Source organism: Ruditapes philippinarum, unplaced genomic scaffold, assembly GCF_026571515.1.
Source record: "Ruditapes philippinarum isolate M1 unplaced genomic scaffold, ASM2657151v2 ctg4246_1_1_1_1, whole genome shotgun sequence".
NCBI lineage: Eukaryota > Metazoa > Mollusca > Bivalvia > Venerida > Veneridae > Ruditapes > Ruditapes philippinarum.
Genome location: NW_026863783.1, coordinates 42,332 through 63,723, shown reverse-complemented (window position 1 = coordinate 63,723; position 21,392 = coordinate 42,332). Strand labels below are relative to the sequence as shown.

Genomic DNA, 21,392 nt, shown 5'->3' with positions numbered 1-21,392 from the left:
ATGGTTCTTGTGCACTGCACTTCCTCTCAATGTGCATGACCATTGTATGAAGTTATATTGAATTCCAACCATTTGTCTTCAAGTTATGGTCCGGACAAGGAAAATGCAACGGACGTCTGGACCGACCGACCGACCGACCGACCACCGGGCGACTCCTATATACCCCCCCAAACTTCGTTTTTGGGGGTATAATAATAATAGATTACAAACAGAACCCTTTGTTTTTACGTTCAATTTGTTTTATTAAGAGATCACAAGCAATAATCTTCAATAGTACAAATAAATATCGTTTTTCAATGATTACATGTACTTTGTTTAAAAAAAAAAATGAAATATCTTAAAAACCTGAGAATTTCAATACAATGTACAAAATATCCCATTCCATTTGATTATTTTAGTCATAACTCTTTCAGATTAAATTTCGAAGAAAAATAAGTTCCTTTTTAAGAAATATCTTTACTTTTCTTTTGCAACTTATATTATTGTTACTTGGTCTGTGCTGTAATGCTATTGCGGCAGTCTTCCTCAATTTCAAGAATGAAGCAACACCTCTACCACAGTTAACCTGTGAACAAAGCCCTTTTGAAGACCATGATTTCATTAGAAATATTCATGTGACTCTGTCTTTACTGAAATTTTTTACCACACTTAAGAATGAAGAAAAACAACAAAATATCATCTATGAGTTAACTTATGAACAAAAACAAAGACAAGCAAAAACCAATATAAATAATTTCATGATAAGGACTCTTATTTAAAATCAGATAAAATTTCAAATAAACAATAAGATAAAATATGAGCACCAGTGTTCTTGTAAGTGTTCTTTGCAAAAGTGTTCAGTATTTAGCAGAGATGGGAATGACTATTCTAATATCGGCCAAATATTCAAATAATTACGAAAAATTAAATTTGATGTCATTTTTCCTGTTTACAATTTGCTGTGAAGAAATCCAATTTTAGCAAAACTGACATATCAACTTTTTCATCTGTAACATCTTGCACAAGAAGAAGTTTATTCCTTGAAATACTTGCATGAAAATCACTAATGTATTGCCTTTTTTCATTCTAAACAACATATTTCCTTATATAAATATTATTTACATCCTAAATTAAAAACCACCACTCTCATTGTTGCATCTTTAGATTTGGATGTAACGGTTTTAATTTCATATTTCTTGACAGTCCAATTCTGAGTCCTGAGCTGGGAGATTTAATGTTAACTCCACCTAGTGGTGACTTTCCAACACTGTTGCTGATTGATGGTCTAGCCTTATTGTTTATACCAATTGGCGATTTGCCAATTACACTATTTGTAGCTTTTGTATTTGACACAGATGGTGATTTGCCAGCCATACCTGAAAATATAAAGAAGTTGTTTTAATATTTTTTTCCACTTGGCCTTTACCTTGCACCAACACAAAGAGGTTGAGTGGCAACTTTTCAGCTTTACTCCAACCAAATTTAGAAGCCTACTTTATTACAGACCTCAATTTATAAACAAAGACTGAATAAGGGTAAAAGTATATTTAAAACACCAGTTATCTTTCAAACCAAGTGAACCCCTACTAAACATTAAAGTTAAAAGACCACCAAAAGAATGTTCCTAGCAAAAATGGAAAGACATTGACAAGCAACAGGAGCTGTTGGTAGGACTGCATGCTCGACTAAGATTAAATCTTAGTGCTTGACAGTAAAAGAGCCTTGATAATGTAAAATTTTCTAGGTTCACAAAAGGACCATTTTTTTCTTCAAATCCATGTTACAGTTAAAGGCCTTGGAGAAAGTATTATTATGCTTTCAAAGAAAAGTATAAAATTTCAACCTGTTTTCAAAGTCAATGGACTTTGAAAATATTTGAGGTGGTATGCAAACTTTTTAATATAAACTTTAAGTAAAAAGAAGGGGGCATTATTCTGTCAAAATGTTTGATAGAGATACCTCCTCCTGTCTACAGGTTGAAGGCATAATGGTGAACAAGTGTGCAAAGTTTCAAAGCCATATGTCAATGGACTTTGAAAATATTTGAGGGGCTACACAAACTTTAACATAAGTGGTTACGCGAATGCTTGGGTGACTAGGATAGCTCTACATATTCTTATCGAATAGTCAAGCTAAAAGTAACAAGAATTACAAAGTACATTAAGAAATGTGAAGTAGACTGACTAGGATTATTACATGCTCTCCCTCAATTAAGCATAATAATTACTACCAAAACATTTATTAACACAATAGTAACAGCAATACAGTGAAGAAAACACTTCATGAACTGTTTTTAATTACATAGGGTGCAATATTCATGGTCACTATGTTCATGTTGAAAATATTGAGTTCTAATTAAGTAAAAGGGTGGAGTTTTATGTTTTTCATTCTATTTCATCTATTCTAATACTTAATTTTTAAATTATTAAAACAAATTACCTGGAGGTTTCCAATTAGAAGTTTTATTAGCAGCTGAACCAGAGGTGGGAGTTCTATTAGTTGTTGGACTGCTAGTTGCTAGAGGTTTATGTGTAACTCCTGGTTTACTGGTTGCTACAGATTTTGTTATTTTTGTTGCTTTTGGTCCTGAAGTTTTAGTAGTCCCTAAAATAATTAAGATGTTATTTAAGTTTAATAATGTATATATGAAATATATGTTCATGAAATATAATTATATACAAAAAATTAATTGGGCCATTAAAGCCATATCAATATATATTCTAATAGACATTTTTTAAAATTCATTAAGCTATTTTAAATAAAAGATTTCCTTCCTTCAAAATGTACATTCCTTCCTTATAGCTGAATAAAAGTGCCCACAATTGACTGCATTCTGTTGACAATGATCTTCAATTTTAAAATTGCAAGAAACAAACTGGCAGAACAACATATTTTAGAATATTTTCACTTTTTTATTATAAAATAAAAAAGCAAACAAGTGTTATAAAAACATTTATTTCTTTTATTCATTCCACACGCTTATTCCATATTCTAAATTAAATTTGCAACACAGTCAGTTCGACAATTCTGGTGGCCTTGTAAGTAAAATATGTGTACAAGAAGCAATCTTTTAGATGATATTCCATGTTTCCATAGAAAAGAGTGGATTATTTTGATTTACTTTATTGAAATTCATATTAAGTGTAACATCCCATAATAATAGCGTTTCTCAATTCTGTAACACCCCTTAGAAACTGCATTACAACATGATATTGTTAATTACATTGAGCAGTCTACGTGACTGTAATGCACCGGAAAAGTTCCGATAATATCACCACTTTCATTAAATCATAACATCACACTTCCAGAACCCATTTAGACACTCACTGTATCATATTAATTTAAAAATATCATACTGATTCCATTAACCAAGAATCAATTTATTATGTAAACTGAATATTCCATTAGAGGTAAAGCAATTTTTACAAGTAAATTATTCACTCCACTAGTTACATCAAATGAAGTTAAATGGAAAACTGAGATAATAATACAGATTCATTGATTGATGTTTTAACAAAACATAAAGTTTTGTTTTATAAAAAAGAATCCAGCCAATGGAGGGGGGGGGGGGGAATACAAATTCATTGATTGATGTTTTAACAAAACATAAAGTTTTGTTTTATAAAAAAGAATCCAGCCAATGGAGGGGGGGGGGGGGAACAACACAAATGCATTGATTGATGTATATCAAAACAAAAAGTTTTGTTTTATAAAAAGAATCCAGAAAATGATGGGAAATGATAAAGATTCATTGATAGGTGTATAACAAAACAAAACTTGTTGTTGTTGTTTTTTTAAAAAGAATTCAGCCACTAGGGAGGATGAACATTCTGTTTAAAATTCAAATATTTTATTTCAATGTTGTTTTTTTTCCCTATAGTAATTAAACATTAGCCAGCAGTAGAGTTACAGACATGACTCTAATGTAGTTGTGTTTATCTCAAACTAGACAACAATTAACAATCAAAGGACCGATAATCAATCATGCCATTATGTAATTTTAAACACAAATATTTGTTTGAAAACAAGAGGAATTTTATTTTTAAATTTTAACAAGCAATGTAACAATTAACTTTTACATTTGTATTAAAACAAGGGAAACAGATTTCAAGCATTCCCCTATGACTATTTGCATAAACCTGATGCTAGCATGAACATGGATCATGTTGACATAGCTATACTCTGCCAAATGTATTCCGTATGTGTTTGAGCAGGGGAATAATTTGTTTTGTTTTTTTACAGTTTCTTCAAGTTCAACAATACTGAAAGACAATGTGATTATTGATCTGAAATCAATGGATCTACTAATTCCCCTATTATGAGGTCATCAGGTTAGAAATTAAGGTTACTGTGACCCCTTATAAATTGTTTACTTGACCTTCACTAATTTACAACCTCCTGTTTGAAAAGTATTCTTCCTCAATGAATAGACCCAATTGTGAGCAATTTTTTTCTTTTATTAATTTTTACTTTTTTCTCCTTTTTATCTGGTCAGATTATAGTTTAATTTTTCTGAAAAATCTTTAGCGTAGGTAACAATTACCCGGCATATACTTTTTCTACGAAATAAGTTAACAAATAAAAATTATTTCCAATTTTCCTTTTCCAAAAATGTTCAGAATGGTATCTAAATATTTTTTACTGAAGATTTAACAATGCGTTAATGATATGTGACAAAAATTAAGCTTAAAATATCAAAGGACATTTAGACCCAAAAAACAGTACAATAAGCCAGCATTAAATTACTTTATGTGTAAAATACTGAGAAACAAAATTGCAAACATCCATTTGTCTTTATCATTTTAAAATGATTACCCATTAATGCTCCCATTTCATTGCATATTACCCTCACATCAATACAGAAATCATTCAACAATTTGTTTGAAGTATGATTCATTTCTTTGTTTGTTTGTATCAAATCACCTTCACTTAACAACTTTGATTTTAAAGAGAGAAAATATTTTTGCCCATTTCTATATTTTTGCCCATTTCACAAGTGGCTTTAAAAGAATTCTCCATTTATAGTCAGAGACATGTTTCCATCACACTTAACAAAACACATTTAAAGTTTATCTATGAGCCTTTTACATCATCGTAATTTAGATAAACATTATCCGTGTCATATTTCAAACTGAGATATGAGCATAGGGAAAAATGAATAATCCCTGGAGAAAAATACTGAACAATTTCTGCTTTATCTGAAGTCATTCTACACTAAAATGTGTACACTTCACTAAGTGATAACCTATCTTCAAAGGAAATCAAAATTTGAAATTTCAAAATATTGTCAACTTTTCATTCAAACTTGATTACAATGTACTTAATAGAGATTAAAACTGTAATCTGGAATGATGAAATTTAACAAACAGATCTAATATAAGCAATTTTATCAAAGCATTTGAGACATAAAAAGCTTGTAAAATATAATTTATATATATATTACTGAAATACAGTAGAATCCCTTCTTAAGACCACCCCGGAATTAAGACCACCTCGCTATTGAGACAATTTTTTAAAAGTACGGAATTTTTTGTTCTTTATGTCAATGGTTTCATGATCCAGAATTAAGACCACCTCGCTTATCCACTTTTAAGACCACAAGATTCAGTCCCAATTCTTTGTTTTGTTATTTATTTGACCCCAGTATTGAGACCACTGATTTAAAGTTAACACCTACCAAGATCTAAAATTTGCTGTTATTATCAGCTTGAGTGCTCTAAGGCATGACACCTAATTTGACAAGGTGTCAAGAACACCTTATATCATTGGGATATTGTATGAAATAAGGTGAGAAAGTAAATTTTAGAGTGTTTAAATCTTACTTTAAGCACATTGATTATGCTAAGAACTTATTTTTTTATTTGAGGGTTGAATTATGTACATCAGATAATAATTAATATATTGAAATTGATATTGAAATCAGACAAAATACATTTTGATATTTCTTTCTTTCCATCAGATGCTAATTTATAACATAGTTTTATGTTGCAGTTGCTGGTAAATATTTTGTTTGTTCTTAAAAATGCTTAAAATAGACCATGGTCAAAAAGAGTGTAAGCATCGATTAGAATATTCAGAATTAAGACCACCCCACAATTAAGACCACTTTGGCCCAGTCCCAATGGTGGTCTTAATTGAGGGTTTTTACTGTATATATATTTTCAGACTAGAAGATTCTTGAAATTTATATTTTTAAAACCCCATTGGCCTTGTGACATACTTGTGTTACCGACAAGAACCGTTTGAACAACTATGATAGGTGACAAGGCAATGATGATCGAATCATTCCAGTGCAGTTTGGTCAATATCCAGTCACGGGTTTCAGAGATGTTGCATCAAGAAATTGATGACTGAACAACAATCACAATAGCTCACTCTTAGCATATTGTCTTTAGGTCTGCTAAACAGCCCAATGCAATATTCAACACACCAGTTGAGTTTGCACGTCCACCTGCTTAGCTCAATAGAGAGAGCATTGGATTGTACTACAGGGGTTGCAGGTTTGATCCTCAAATGAGGTGAAATTTCACAGTGACAATTGGTCTTGGACAGAGCCTAATGGTTATTCATCTATCACCATTGTTTTCTATTTTATGTGAGATTGCAGGTGGTCACTTGCCAAGAAATTAGCAACAAGATAGTTATTGAGGAAAGCCATAATATAACCAATACTGTGTTAAAGCAGGCTTAAAAACCAAACCAGATATAAGTTTAAATTAAGTAGACACAAACAATACCTGCTGTAACTTTTGTAGTTTTTGTTGTAGCTTTTGCAATTTTTGTTGTGGCTTTTGTAGTGTTTGCAGCAGGCTTTTTAGTTGATTTCTTCTTTTTAGATGATCCAAAGTCACTATCACTGTCTTCAGGATTATAATCATCTTCATCATCATCATTATCATCATCATCTAAACTATCATCATCCTCAGGAGCAAAATCACTGTCTGAAAATATATCAAGTATCTATATTTTCATCATGTATAGAGTATTTCTTTCTGTCATTTTAAAATAAATTGAAACAAAGATAGCTTTTTAAACTGATTGGCTCTGACAAAGTTCCTGCCTTAAAAACTTACATGTTAATTTCATGGAAGGGAACTTACAAATATGTGCCATTTTGATCTGACTGGTACTGACAATTACAGTTTGACCAATAATTGAAGGTAAAAATAGCCTATTCAATTATTACTTTCTAAATTGATTTTGTAGCATTTTGTTTTGAAAATAGTTGACAGTAATATATTTATTTTCTTAAAGTATTTTTCAATTTATTCATAGTAAATATGACAATTTCTTTATTCAGACCACTTCAGCCCTTGTAGCTCTATTACAAGTGTTAACAGACCTTTGCTTTAAAGCTGCATGCCTCTAGATGAGCCAAAACATTACAAGAAAATTAAACCTAAGACAAATGTACTAAAATTTATAGAAAAGTAAAAAGATTTAAGAGTCAAGTATTAATTTGCATGTTATATCTTATATGCGATTAAGCACTGATTTTCCAGTATTTTTCACTGCATTTTTACTGTGTTACTTATGCAATAAGGGCTATTTTTTTGCTTATTTTGACCACTTGTTGGTAAATTACATGGATGACAACTGCTGTTTGCAAAGTGTAAAGTATTTGTTTTGTTTCCTTCACAATCTTTAAATTTTAATTTTATATTTAATAGTTTCATGAAAATAAGCATGAATTTGGAGGCATGCTGGTTAAAGCATGGAACAAGTCTATTACAAGTACATGGATAGGTCCTGACAAAGCAGTAGTACCCTCAGTTTTTACCAATGACAGTCTGGACAATATGGGATGTACAAATAAACTCAAAAATACATGCATAAAAACATGACTTTCATAACACAACATATTACAACATAAATAAAATACTTTATACATACAAAAACAATAAACAAAGAGAAAATAATTTAAGCCGAACAAATGGACTATCAACATAAGATGAAAATTTTCAACACAAACCACTATCTTTATTTCTCTTTCTAACTTTAGGAGTCAGAGGGCTGCTTAAAAACTTTCTAAGATCTATTTCAAAGTCTGAAATATAAGTATCTCTATTTGCAAACACGATTTTCATGCATTAAAAAAAAACATTTTCTAAGAATTTTAAAAAGCTCTGAACAACTGCAAGCTTGATTCATATGTACATACATGTATATCTTTCATTCCTAGGAATGTTCAGTCTGGTAGCAGATTATTTTCTTTATTATATTTGGGCTAAATTTTGTTCATTCAAATGGGGATATGTGGTTTTAAAAGGTAGCAGTCAGAAACATTTTTAAACATACAGTGAAAAGCTCTGATAAAATGCATTTATTTTGATATCGCCTTTTTAGAAAGACTCTAAAACAGATTTTTAGTTATCTATCCGTCAGAGGAAAAAGGCATATAGTGTAGCACAACAATAGTTCCTTTTACTCATGAAACACTGCCGTAATTTAATTTCTCTTAAGTTTATATCTTTGGCAATTTGCAACAGGTTCTACCCCCCCCTCTCCCCCTCTCTTTTCTATTTGTTTTGCAGATGTCCCAAAACGCCAGATGATAAAAACCACCTAGCATTAAACAATTTTAAGCAACAGGTGAGGGAGGAATGAGGTATTAAATGATGGGGGAATGAGGCATTAACTAAGGGAGAAATGAGGTATTAAATGAGGGAGGAATTAGGTATTAAATGAGGGGGAATGAGGTATTAAATGAGGGGGGAATGAGGTATTAACTGATGGGGGAATGAGGTATTAACTGATGTAGAAATGAGGTTTTAAATGAGGGAGAATGAGGTATAAACTGAGGGAGAAATGATGTATTAACTAAGGGGGAAATGAGGTTTTAACTGAGGGAGGAATGAGGTATTAAATGATGGAGGAATGAGGTATTAAATTGGGAGAAAGAGGTATTAACTGAGGGGGGAATGAGGTATTAACTGATGGAGGAATGAGGTTTTAAATGAGGGAGAAGGAGGTATTAACTGAGGGAGAAATGATGTACATGTATTAACTGAGAGAGAAATGAGGTATTTACTGAGGGAGGAATGAGGTATTAAATGAGGGGGAAATGAGGTATTTACTGAGGTATAAATGAGAGAGAAATGAGGTATTAATTGAGGGTGGAATGAGGTATTAACTGATGGAGGAATGAGGTTTGGTTTAAATGAGGTTTTAAATGAGGTATTAACTGAGAGAGAAATGATGTATTAACTGAGGGAGGAATGATGTATTAACTGAGGGGGAAAATGAGGTATTAATTGAGGGAGGAATGAGGTATTTACTAAGGGGGGGGGGTAGGAATGAAGTATTAACTGAGGGCAAAATGAAGTATTAACCAAGGGGGGAAATGAGGTATAAACTGATGGGGGAATGAGGTATTAACTGATGTAGAAATGAGGTTTTAAATGAGGGAGAATGAGGTATAAACTGAGGGAGAAATGATGTATTAACTAAGGGGGAAATGAGGTTTTAACTGAGGGAGGAATGATGTATTAAATGATGGAGGAATGAGGTATTAAATTGGGAGAAAGAGGTATTAACTGAGGGGGGAATGAGGTATTAACTGATGGAGGAATGAGGTTTTAAATGAGGGAGAATGAGGTATTAACTGAGGGAGAAATGATGTACATGTATTAACTGAGGGAGAAATGAGGAATTAACTGAGGGAGGAATGAGGTATTAACTGATGGAGGAATGAGGAATTTACTGAGGAATTAACTGAGGGAGGAATGAGGTATTAACTGATGGAGGAATGAGGATTCACTGAGGGAGGAATGAGGTATTAACTGATGGAGGAATGAGGTTTGGTTTAAATGAGGGAGAATGAGGTATTAACTGAGAGAGAAATGATGTATTAACTGAGGGAGGAATGATGTATTAACTGAGGGGGAAAATGAGGTATTAATTGAGGGAGGAATGAGGTATTTACTAAGGGGGGGGGGTAGGAATGAAGTATTAACTGAGGGCAAAATGAAGTATTAACCAAGGGGGGAAATGAGGTATAAACTGAGGGAGGAATGAGGTATTAACTTAGGGAGGAAATCTTACCTTCAGCAGCAGAGTCTGAGTCCGAGTCTATGTACTTCTTTTTCTTACTTGCTCCACGACGTGATGACGGCACAGCCTCAATATCTGTCTCTAACACTTCAATTTCATCATCACATTTTGTCATTCTTGGCAATACTGGGGGAAATCCTGAAAGATAAAATAAACTTTTTAATTTGTCCACTAGACATGAATACTGCCATATTTATCTGATGTAATGGTACTAACCACTACTTTTCACAGTAATAAATTATAAACATCAATGTGATATGGACTTTTCTTTAATACTGCAGCATATAACTAAGCTTTGGAAACACATTCTTATTAAGGCATGTATATATGTAAAAAGTAAGCTTAATTTCTCATTAAAATTCAATGTTCGATCAGATACTTTTGTGTCCTTGTAAATAAAAAAATCTAAGAACCTGTTACACGTAAGAGATGCAAATTTTCATTCTTAATATGCCTATTCTGTCTTAAAATACACATGAGTGATAAAATCACAAAATCAATTTTTAACAAGAACTGTCGGAGTAACGCTAGACTATTCGAAAAAGTTGTCACAAGGGTGTTTCAATTGAGTATAATAATGCTTACCTATATGAATACATAAAATTGTCTGAAAAGGTACAAAGGCCTGTTATTAAAATGTTTTATATAGTAAATCACTGCTATATTATTATGAATGCATAAAATTGTCCCAAAAAAGGCACAAACCCTTCAGTAGTTATGCAGTTACCAGCTTACAAGCAAAACCTTTACCAAGAATTTCTAAGCCGAAAAAGGGGCATAATTATGAAAACAAGAGGGCCATAATGGCCCTGGGGTCGCTCACCTGTACATAGGCCCCCAGGGCGGGGCCAGTTTAAACCAAAGGGCTTTTATTTGAACAAACTTGGAAGACACCCATTAGAAGATGTTTCATGATGTTAAGTTTTTACTATACACAAATAATGAAAAACAATGACTTTTGCCCCCCTCCCCCTGGCAGGGCCAATTTTAACCCAAGGGCTTTTATTTGAACAAACTTGGTAGACACCTATTAGAACATGTTTCATGCTAAATATCTTAGCTCTAGCTCTTTGGGTTCTTTAAAAGAAGATTTTTAAGTTTTTAATTACTATATGCAATATAGGGAAAATCAATGACCCCCAAGGGCGGGGCCAATTTTGACCCAAGGGCTTTTATTTGAACAAACTTGGTAAACATCCATTAGAACATGTTTCATGCTAAATATCTTAGCTCTAGCTCTTTGGGTTCTTTAATAAAAGATTTTTAAGTTTTTACTCTATGTATATAGGGAAAATCAATGACCCCTGGGGCGGGGCCAATTTTGACCCCAGGGCTTTTATTTGAACAAATTTGGTAGACACTGATTAGAAGATGTGTCATGCTAAATATCTTAGCTCTAGCTCTTTGGGTTCTTTAAAAGAAGACTTTTAAGTTTTTACTACATGTATATAGGGAAAATCAATGACCCCTAGGGCTGGGCCAATTTTGACCTCAGGGCTTTTATTTGAACAAACTTGGTAGACACACATTAGAAGATGTTTCATGCTAAATATCTTAGCTCTAGCTCTTTTGGTTCTTTAAAAGAAGATTTTTTAAAGTTTTTACTATATGCATATAGGGAAAATCAAAGACCCCCTGGGGCGGGCCAATTTTGACCCCAGGGCTTTTATTTGAGCAAACTTGGTAGACACCCATTAGAAGATGTTTCATGCTAAATATCTTAGCTCTAGCTCTTTGGGTTCTTTAAAAGAAGATTTTTTAAAGTTTTTACTATATGCATATAGGGAAAATCAATGACCCCCTGGGGCGGGGCCAATTTTGACCCCAGGGCTCTTATTTGAACAAACTTGGTAGACACTGATTAGAAGATGTTTCATGCTAAATATCTTAGCTCTTGCTCTTTGGGTTCTTTAAAAGAAGATTTTTTTAAGTTTTTACTATATGCATATAGGGAAAATAAATGACCCCCTGGGGCGGGCCAATTTTGACCCCAGGGCTTTTACTTGAACAATCTTGGTAGACATCTATTAGAACATTTTTCATGCCAAATATCTTAGCTCTAGCTCTTTGGGTTTTTTTAGAAGAAAATTTTTTAAGTTTTTACTATATGCATATAGGGAAAATCAATGACCCCCTGGGGCGGGGCCAATTTTGACCCCAGGGCTTTTTTTTGAACAATCTTGGTAGACACTCATTAGAAGATGTTTCATGCTAAATATCTTAGGTCTAGCTCTTTGGGTTCTTTAAAAGAAGATTTTTAAAGTTTTTACTATATGCATATAGGGAAAATCAATGACCCCCTGGGGTGGGGCCAATTTTGACCCCAGGGCTTTTATTTGAACAAACTTGGTAAACACTGATTAGAAGATGTTTCATGCTAAATATCTTAGCTCTAGCTCTTTGGGTTCTTTAAGAGAATTTTTTTTTCAGTTTTTACTATATGCATATTGGGAAAATCAATGACCCCCTGGGGTGGGGCCAATTTTGACCCCAGGGCTTTTATTTGAACAATCTTGGTAGACATCCATTAGAACATGTTTCATGCCAAATATCTAAGCTCTAGCTCTTTGGGTTTTTTAGAAGAAGATTTTTTAAGTTTTTACTATATGCATATAGGGAAAATCAATGACCCCCTGGGGCGGGGCCAATTTTGACCCCAGGGCTTTTATTTGAACAATCTTGGTAAACACTCATTAGAAGATGCTTCATGTTTAATATCTTAGGTCTAGCTCTTTGGGTTCTTTAAAAGAAGATTTTTTTAAGTTTTTACTATATGCATATAAGGAAAATCAATGACCCCCTGGGGCGGGGCCAATTTTGACCCCAGGGCTTTTATTTGAACAATCTTGGTAGACACTCACTAGAAGATGTTTCATGCTAAATATCTTAGCTCTAGCTCTTTGGGTTTTTTAGAAGAAGACGTTTAAAGTTTTTTCTTTTGGTTGCCATGGCAACCCGAGTTCTGCATGGAATGGAATTCTTTGAACAACTTTGTTAAGGCTTCACAAAAGGAACATCCCTGTGAAGTTTCATTATGATCTGCCTTATGGTTTCAGAGGAGATGTCCTTTGAAAAGTGTGAACGAACAACGGACAACGGACGACAGACGACGGACGAAGAGTGATCCTAATAGCTCACCCTGAGCATATGCTCAGGTGAGCTAAAAACAAATCAAGAGTTATGGGACTTGTGCCAATCATGTAATATAATCACAGAGAACAAGTGTGTGAAGTTTCAATCCATTTCCTTCAGTAGTTATGGAGATACCAGCTTACATGCAAAAACTTAACCAAGAATTTCTTAGTCGAAAAAGGGGCATAATTATGCAAAAAAAGCAATCAGAGTTATGGGACTTGTGCCAATAATGTTAGATAATGACAGAGAACAAGTGTGTGAAGTTTCAATCCATTCCCTTCAGTATTTATGGAGATACCAGCTTACACGCAAAAACTTAACCACAGGGACGCCGACAAATGGGTGACTGCATTAGCTCGATTATTCTGTGAATAGTCGAGCTAAAAACTCCTTTGATATTGCTAGAGCACTCAAACAGGCTTATGTTTAGTAGTTATGTTCATGTAGTGCTCTATGAAATGTTAAAGTTTTTATTATACGAAATTGTTTAAGTTCAATTGTTTATTGTTTTGGAAGCTATAAGCTTATTAAAACATTCTCGAATCCCTTCCTTGAAATAACAAGTACTAAGCAAAGAGTGTAAAGTTTCTTGCTCAAGGAAACAACAGCAATTACCAACACAAATCAAATCAAATTAACACAAGAGCACTGCTAGGCGGAGCATTATATGCCCAAAGGTTTTTTTTTGTTAGTAAGGAAAACAAAGCAATCCTCCTTTATAGCTGAAGACCCTTCATATATATACAGTTGCTGTTTTCAAAGCACCAGCATCAAGTTGTAGTTATGCTTCAGAAACCATAACTTTCAGTGTTAAGATCATTGTGACCCTACCTTTGACCTTATGACCCTAAAATCAATAGGGGTCATGTATTGGACATGGCTGTTCATCCTATAAAATTTTACAGCTGTAAGTTGATTAATACTTCAGTTATTGAGTGGAAACTGTTTTCAGTTTTAAGGTAAAAGTGACCTTGACCTTTGACCTTGTGACCCCAAAATCATTAGGGATCTTCTACCCAATATGGACAATCATCCTATGAAGTTTGAAGAATGTGGGCCAAATGGAACTTAAGTTATGCTCTGGAAACCATTTTCAGTTTTAAGGAAATAGTGACTTTGACCTTGTGACCCCAAAATCATTAGGGATCTTCTACCCAATATGGAAAATCATCCTATGAAGTTTGAAGAATGTGAGCCAAATGGAACTTAAGTTATGCTCTGGAAACCATTTTCAGTTTTAAGGTTATGGTGACCTTAACCTTTGACCTTGTGACCCCAAAATCAATTGGGTCTTCTACCCAATATGGGCAATCATCCGATGAAGTTTGAATACTGTGGGCCAAATGGAACTTAAGTTATGCTCAGGAAACCAAATTGCTAACGGACGGACGAACATACTCACAAAATGGTACTTTTGTGACTTTTCCTTTGATCTTTTTGGCCATTTTTAGTCACACAAGGCTTAAAAAAAGACACACAAGTAAAAACGGAATGAATAGGATCAAAGAGAATTTACTGTTACCCATTGTTCTCCAAGTCACACAAGTACCTCTGGATTCGTACGGACGGACAGACGCCAGGGGGTATAACCTAATATGCCCGAAATTTTTTCGGCATATAAAAAAAGAGAAATTTGCATTACCCATCACAGGCAATATTGGAGAGGGGGCATCCCTTTCATCATCCTGGATGATTATTGATGGAGCCTCATTCTGGTTTGTATCATCAATCACAGGTGGCGCCTCATTCTGGTTTGTATCATTTATCACAGGTGGAGCCTCATTCTGACCTTTGTCATTATCTGAAGTAGCAGTGGCAGATTCCTGGGAAGGATCTGATTGGCTCATTGACAACTCTAATGCTTCCTGTAGCTCACGCTCATAACGCCTTTCTTCTACAGATTTACGACTAACAAAAAACAAAATGGAGTAGTTATATACCAACAACATAAATAAAATTTACGACGAGGTAAAAGACTTACTCAGAAATAAATTGTTGAAACTAGCAGGTAAAATAACATGTCAAAAAGGAAAGATTGTTGAGTAGTTTCTAAATCATATATTTGGATACATTATAATACAAAACTTATTTGATACTTTATCTATTTAATTATGAAATAATCATTTACAAAAGCATTAAAGTTGGTCTTTGATTCTTACTTGACTATAATGACAGCAAAAAAATGTGACCTTGATGTAAACTAAAAAAAATCAACAAAGGGCCATAATTCTGTTAAATTTGGTCGCAGCGAAAATTCCTTTCTTTACTACCATCTACACCTTAAGGTTGTTCATCCCTGTAAGTTTAAGCAAAATCTGCCATCCGGTTTAAGAGGAGTTGCGTTCACAAGATTTCGGGACGTACGGACTGACGGACGGACAAGTGCAACGCTATATGCTCCCACATTGTGGGGGCATAACAAATGAATTATGAATGAATGGATAAATGAACAAATGAATGAGCAAACAAGATCTGTCAGTAAGACAGCACACTTGACTATTCTCAGTGCTTGACAGAAAGAAAATGGGCACAGCTCTGTTAAAAAGTAACTCAGAGTTATTGGACCTGTGCCCATCATGTGATATAATCACAAAAACAAGTATGTGAAGATTCAACCCATTTCCTTGCAGAAATTTTAAAAATACCAACTTAACATAAGTGTGACAGCAACCACAACGCTAGTACAATAGCTGTCTCATTTCTTTAATTGTTGAGGTAAAAATTCATGAACCAACAAAAAGTAACCACAAACTAATAAATGAAGAAATGATTGATCAACCAATTTATAAACATTTTCACCTGACATTTTTGTGTTGAACATTATCATTTTCCCTCGGTACTTTTTTGCTTGTCTTTTTCTCTTTGTTTTCTTTATTTGACAAACGAGGCTTCTTTGAGGGAGGTGGAGTGCTGTCAGCAAAGTCATCTGTGTAAAAGAATGAAAATATATCAAAATTTCAATTTAAGAAGAAACTCATGATCTAATATAATATGGAAAGTTAGTCAGAATATTAAAAAAAACAACATAATATTACACAAATAAATTTTTAATCCTAGCCATTTGTGCAAGCTAAGTTTAGCTGCTGTATTCTTCCAGTGTTCAGGTTTTCTATGAAAGTTCACCCTTTGGTTTTATACACAACTATTTTGATACATTTATTTGCTTAATACCTACATTTTTAAGAACTATTTGTAATACAAGGTTATTATACATTGTTGAATACAATACTGAATTATACAACTGTTAAATTGAGTACAATATGGTTTTGACACACATTTCTTGGAGTCAGGGAAATGAAAACATTGAAGAAATTAACTGTTAAGATTGGATCCAATAATGATTTCTAAATTTGAACAATCAGATGGTGCAAATGCAGGATATTTATTGATTAAATTTTATTTATAGAAAATCTAAAGGTGTGAAATAATAGAGTTACCATTATACCTACTAACTCATTCAAAGACCTCATGTATTTGCTGTTGAATGACTGTTGCAAAACCTGTTTGTATTGTTCCTTGATTGCTAAAATAATGTTCTTAAATAACTGAAATCATTTGTTAACTTTTTTATGAAAAATGACATACCATCTAAATCATCTGCTCCAAATTTTGTGTAATCAACTACCTTTCTTGCCCTGAAAATGATTAAGTTTTCATACAGAATTTATTTCATAAGAAAAAGTATAAGAATAACTATGTAGTAAGCTATAAGCTTATTGTATAAACATTCAGTTCAATTCATTTCTGGAACCAACCAGTACTAAACAAAGAGTAATAAGTTTCATAATTGTGAACAGTTTCTTTACAGCTTTTTTTTCTCTCTACTTTGGGAATGGTGCCGGTTTTATTTTGAATTAAATTGGGATTTTTTTTTATGCATTTTTTCAGCGACAAATAAGATTAGTCATCATGAATAAAGATAGCTTACAGCTTCCACTGTCCTTGTAGAACTATTGAGTGGTGATTTATATGAATATGTTGGATTTAAATGATTTCAGAGAAATCACTTGGCCGTGTGGGAATTTTGAACAGCCATTTTGGGAATTTAAACACTGAAAATTGGGAATTTTAATGTCTATTTTCTATTAGGAACAGTACCGTTTTAGGGTAGTAGTTATAAAAAGAAACAAGAGCCGGTTGAACCGGGTGATGCTCCCCTACAAGGTTTTGGACACAGAAAAGTATATCCTTGGTAGTGTCAAGAGTTATGTCCCAGATAAAGTTCAAAGTGTGATAATTCCAAACTTAGGCAAGGCAGAGTTATTGTTCTTTGCACTACACTTCTACTCAATGAGATCTAAATAGTTGTAAATCCGACTTCAAATAACAAAGTTGTGGGCCGGACACGATTTTGCTGCAAGGTCATGCTGTGACCTTGACCTTCAAGGTAGCAACGCAAATGTTTCATGCGACAGGTTGTCTCAATATGGTGATCATTTATGTAAAATAGTTGTATAATCCGACTGCAAATAACAAAGTTATGGGCCGGACACGATTTTGCTGCAAGGTCATGCTGTGACCTTGACCTTCAAGGTAGCGACCCAAATGTTGCGCGCGACATGTCGTCTCAATATGGTGATCATTTCTGTGAAATATATTTTAAAAATCCGACTTCAAATAACAAAGTTACGGGCCGGACACAATTTTCGGGACGTACGTACAGACAGACTGACAGACAGACAACCCCAAATTTTTCGGGGAGCATAAAAAATACCAACTCACTAAAAATTGATTAATAAGACATGGTTTTGCCGCATCTCAAACAGGTTTTTGAATGATCCACTTTAAATGATTCTGCCGATCTTTAATCTTTATCAGTGCAGCACTAATCAAAGAAAATCGAAGGTTGAGTTGAATTCATTGATGTAAATTTACAAGGTCCTTTTGATGACACAGCGTGTAATACCTACTGCCAAATTATAAAAGAGGTAAATTGTTGAGATTTTTAAAAGTGACACGCGACATTTGTTAAGTTAAACATGTGAGAATAACTTTGGGTAATGGAACTGTTTATTATGTCACCTTGCTGTCAATTAGCAACACGCTATAATTTAGGATATGGACAGATAACAATTAATGCCCAAAAGGAACGGTTTATATTTTAGATACAGGTACTGTGTTTGATTTTTTTATGTTGATTTTTTATATTGGGAATTCAAGCTGTAAACAGTAATATCGGGAATCGGAATCAGTGTTGAAATATCTGGATTTTTTTTAATCCTGCCTGGATATCACATGTATGGAAGTACTTTTCGTGAGAAAATTGAATGGTAAAGTGGTAATATAAATTTGCTTTACAAAATGTTTACTAAAATTCACTTGTGTTCAGAAATAATGCAAATCTTACGCCTCCTAGCTTTATACGAAGCAATTTGTGCGCAGAAAACTTCTTTGACAGTTTTAACGCTGATTTCCATATTTGTGACGTTGAAATGAAATAGCGTGTGTGCATTAAACTAAAAACATCCTGTATCTCAAAATTTTTGGGTATATCACAATTTGGGGTGATTGGAGGAGATAAATATTTTTTTCAACAAATTCTGATAGAAAATAGCTTCAGCCCCTGGTAGATTCGTTTAAGGAGCGTTTCTTATAACATTGGGCTACAGGATAATGAATACAGTAGTCTGACCCACAGGTGGCAGTATAGGTGTTTGGAGACCATACCCCTAGCTGCCCCTGGACTCCTACTACAACCCTGAAAAAATAATAATTCAAGGCTTATTATAAGGTACCAAATACAAAACCACCGATAAAATTATAAAAAATAAATTTTCAACTATCAAAATTATAGTTATAGAAAGGTGAAAAGCCTACTATATGTTCATTTGCCAAACAATGTGGAACACGGGAAATCGTCGTTTTGGCGACTGAGGCACATTCTGGCAGGATTTTGCTGCATCATTCATTAACATCAATAAAGAGAACTAGACTTCCACAGCTTATCTAATTCAACAGGCTGGTGAAAATGCCCGATCGGGCTTATAACATAAAAAATCATATTTCTAGAAAAATAATGACGATATTTCTTTTAAACTAAATGTATGTTTATTGAGCATAATATATGACATAAACAGAAAGGACAATAATTGGTTACTGTCACTTTTGTGAGAATTATTTCCCCTTTTTCATGTTTATATGACACATAATTTTTGAAGTCTTTAAAAAATTGTTTCAATGTTAAGTTCTTATCAGAAATGTGTCCAACATCTTCATTTTGCTCAAAATTATTGCGCTAGTACTTTTATTCTATATATATATGCAGTGGTTTTTTCACCAAAATTCCTCCCTCAAAATTGTATGTCCCCCCCCCCCCCAAAGCCTAAATTTCCCCCTATTTGGCAGCCCGAATTTGCCTGGAATAAAATATCTTTCTTTTTTTTTGCAACTAACTGCCAAAAAATGTTTTATTTAACGCCTGTAAGAGTTAGAGTTACTATTAAGCTAGGTTGTTTACAAATCGTTCTCTGGTAGGTAAGGGGAGCTACTCCAGGCGTCCCAACAAGTTTAACATGTGACGCATCAATATTTTAGATCGGTATATTAAGAAAAAGAGCCGTATTTTAAACTTGTGTTGCAAGAGTTGCTCCCCTTTTCCACCGCAAAGAAAACAATATAAAATAAGTAAACAAATAAAATTCCCCCTCCTGTTGCATTTTTCCCCCCTCCAAAGGGCACCGACAAAAGTGAAAAAAAACACTGATATGGATTTAATATTCTGTTTCTGGCATAAATACTTTGACAATTATTTAACACTGAACATTATACTTCGAAGTTGACTTAATGTATGCTGACAGGTGTTGGCGCAATGAAATGGATCATAAAGAAGTTATTTAACCTATTTTGTTTTATAAATTGTATATGTAACATATTTTTTAAGGACTTGGAAAATTATGTGTTATATACATTTGTAAACATGAAAAAGGGAAAATAATTCTCACAAAAGTGACATTTACCAAATATTTTTCTTTCTGTTTATGTTATACATTATGCTCAATAAACAAAGTTTAAAAGAAATCTCTTCATTTTTTTTCTAGAAATATGATTTTTTATGTCATATATATAAGCCCAAGCTAGTCCTATAAATATGACGTCGCTTTGAGATTTTTTTGCTTCTGGGCAAAGCAACGTCATATCGAAATTGCTCAAAAACACATAGCATGTTCCGCCAGAAAATGGGGCAGAACGAAAAAACAATTAAGACAGCGTGTATTTACATTAGTTTTGACCTATTTATGAACAAAACTAAAAAATAAATACCTTTTGTCAAAATAATTAAACTGTCACACCCGAAAAATCATGATTAAATCCTCTCATGTATTTAAATTCTTTTTACAGCCGATAAACAAATGGCGGCATACAGTGCGCGAAATCTGATAGGCAACTGAGTCAGAACATTCTAACGGAATATTTTTTTAACGAAATAATTGCCCATGTACCGTCAGTGTGTCCAAATATATTTTTCCGTTCAAAAAATTTGGAATCAATCTGTAATGCATCTTGCTTAACTAGTATGGCTGATAGACAAAAATAGATTGATGTTTATATTTTATTTTAAATTGATAAGTATACATTGTTTGAGAGGTTTTGTGTATGATTGAGGATGAAATTGAAAGAAAAGAAGATAAGCTTTTGAATAAAGCTTGAAAGGCAAGACAAGAGACATTTTTTTAATTTTTTATGATGCTATGCGTTTTTTAGCAATAACTATTAGACGTCAGGCTTGACCGACATAAACTATAACAAGCCTGTAACGTCTAATTAATATATTAGACTAAAGCCTGATCAGGCATAATTTTTCACGAGCCTGCCTGTTCAAGTCCAACGAATATCAATATGATTCCGATTTTTTTCTGTTTCACGGTATTTTTTGAATTGTAGTAGGGCTCCAGGGGCAGATTGGGGTGGGGTGTCTAAAGACTAATACTGCCACCTGTGGTCTGACCTTAGATGCAACTATTTTTACACGGTCGCGAAAACTTGTTACAAATATATATATTAATTCAGAATGGTTATTTCGGGATTTCCTACCGTCCAGATTTTCTTTCGGACATTGTTGATACAATAGTTTCAGGCCGAATTTTTGTTTTCCATTTTCTGTCAACCAAGTTCAACACAAAACAAAATTTCAGAGGTTTGTTTTTGTTTACAAATTTCCCTCTTCTTTCTTACCGCGCATATTCGAATTTTGATAAAAACAAAAGTTTACACTTCTACAGATATCT

At 33.4% G+C, this 21,392-nt stretch overlaps 1 protein-coding gene across 2 annotated transcripts; it reads right to left on the bottom strand.

Moving 5' to 3' along the window:
• Window positions 1-230: 230 nt before the first annotated feature.
• LOC132723319 (nuclear ubiquitous casein and cyclin-dependent kinase substrate 1-like) lies at window positions 231-21,357 on the bottom strand. 2 transcript variants are annotated; one of them, XM_060708002.1, is made up of 9 exons: window positions 21,199-21,357; window positions 16,753-16,802; window positions 15,967-16,093; window positions 14,810-15,075; window positions 10,024-10,170; window positions 7,952-8,026; window positions 6,717-6,920; window positions 2,419-2,583; window positions 231-1,355 (listed from the first exon to the last, which is right to left on the bottom strand). In XM_060708002.1, exons 1-9 carry the CDS (start codon window positions 21,219-21,221, stop codon window positions 1,126-1,128), a joined length of 1,287 nt encoding a protein of 428 aa, XP_060563985.1. In that variant the 5' UTR covers window positions 21,222-21,357; the 3' UTR covers window positions 231-1,125. The 2 variants fall into 2 exon arrangements, with proteins under 2 accessions (XP_060563985.1, XP_060563986.1); XM_060708003.1 differs by lacking the exon at window positions 7,952-8,026 and having other exon boundaries at window positions 236-1,355.
• Between the last annotated feature and the right edge of the window lie 35 nt (window positions 21,358-21,392).

What these genes read in the sequence shown, in the direction of transcription:
- LOC132723319 (XM_060708002.1), bottom strand. Translation starts at nt 21,221, where the DNA reads ATGTCCGAAAGAAAATCTGGACG. An exon ending in AACTACAAAAGTTACAGCAG is followed by an intron (nt 2,584 to 6,716) that starts GTATTGTTTGTG and finishes TAATTATTTTAG; the next exon opens with GGACTACTAAAACTTCAGGA. An exon ending in TTCTAATTGGAAACCTCCAG is followed by an intron (nt 1,356 to 2,418) that starts GTAATTTGTTTT and finishes TTATATTTTCAG; the next exon opens with GTATGGCTGGCAAATCACCA.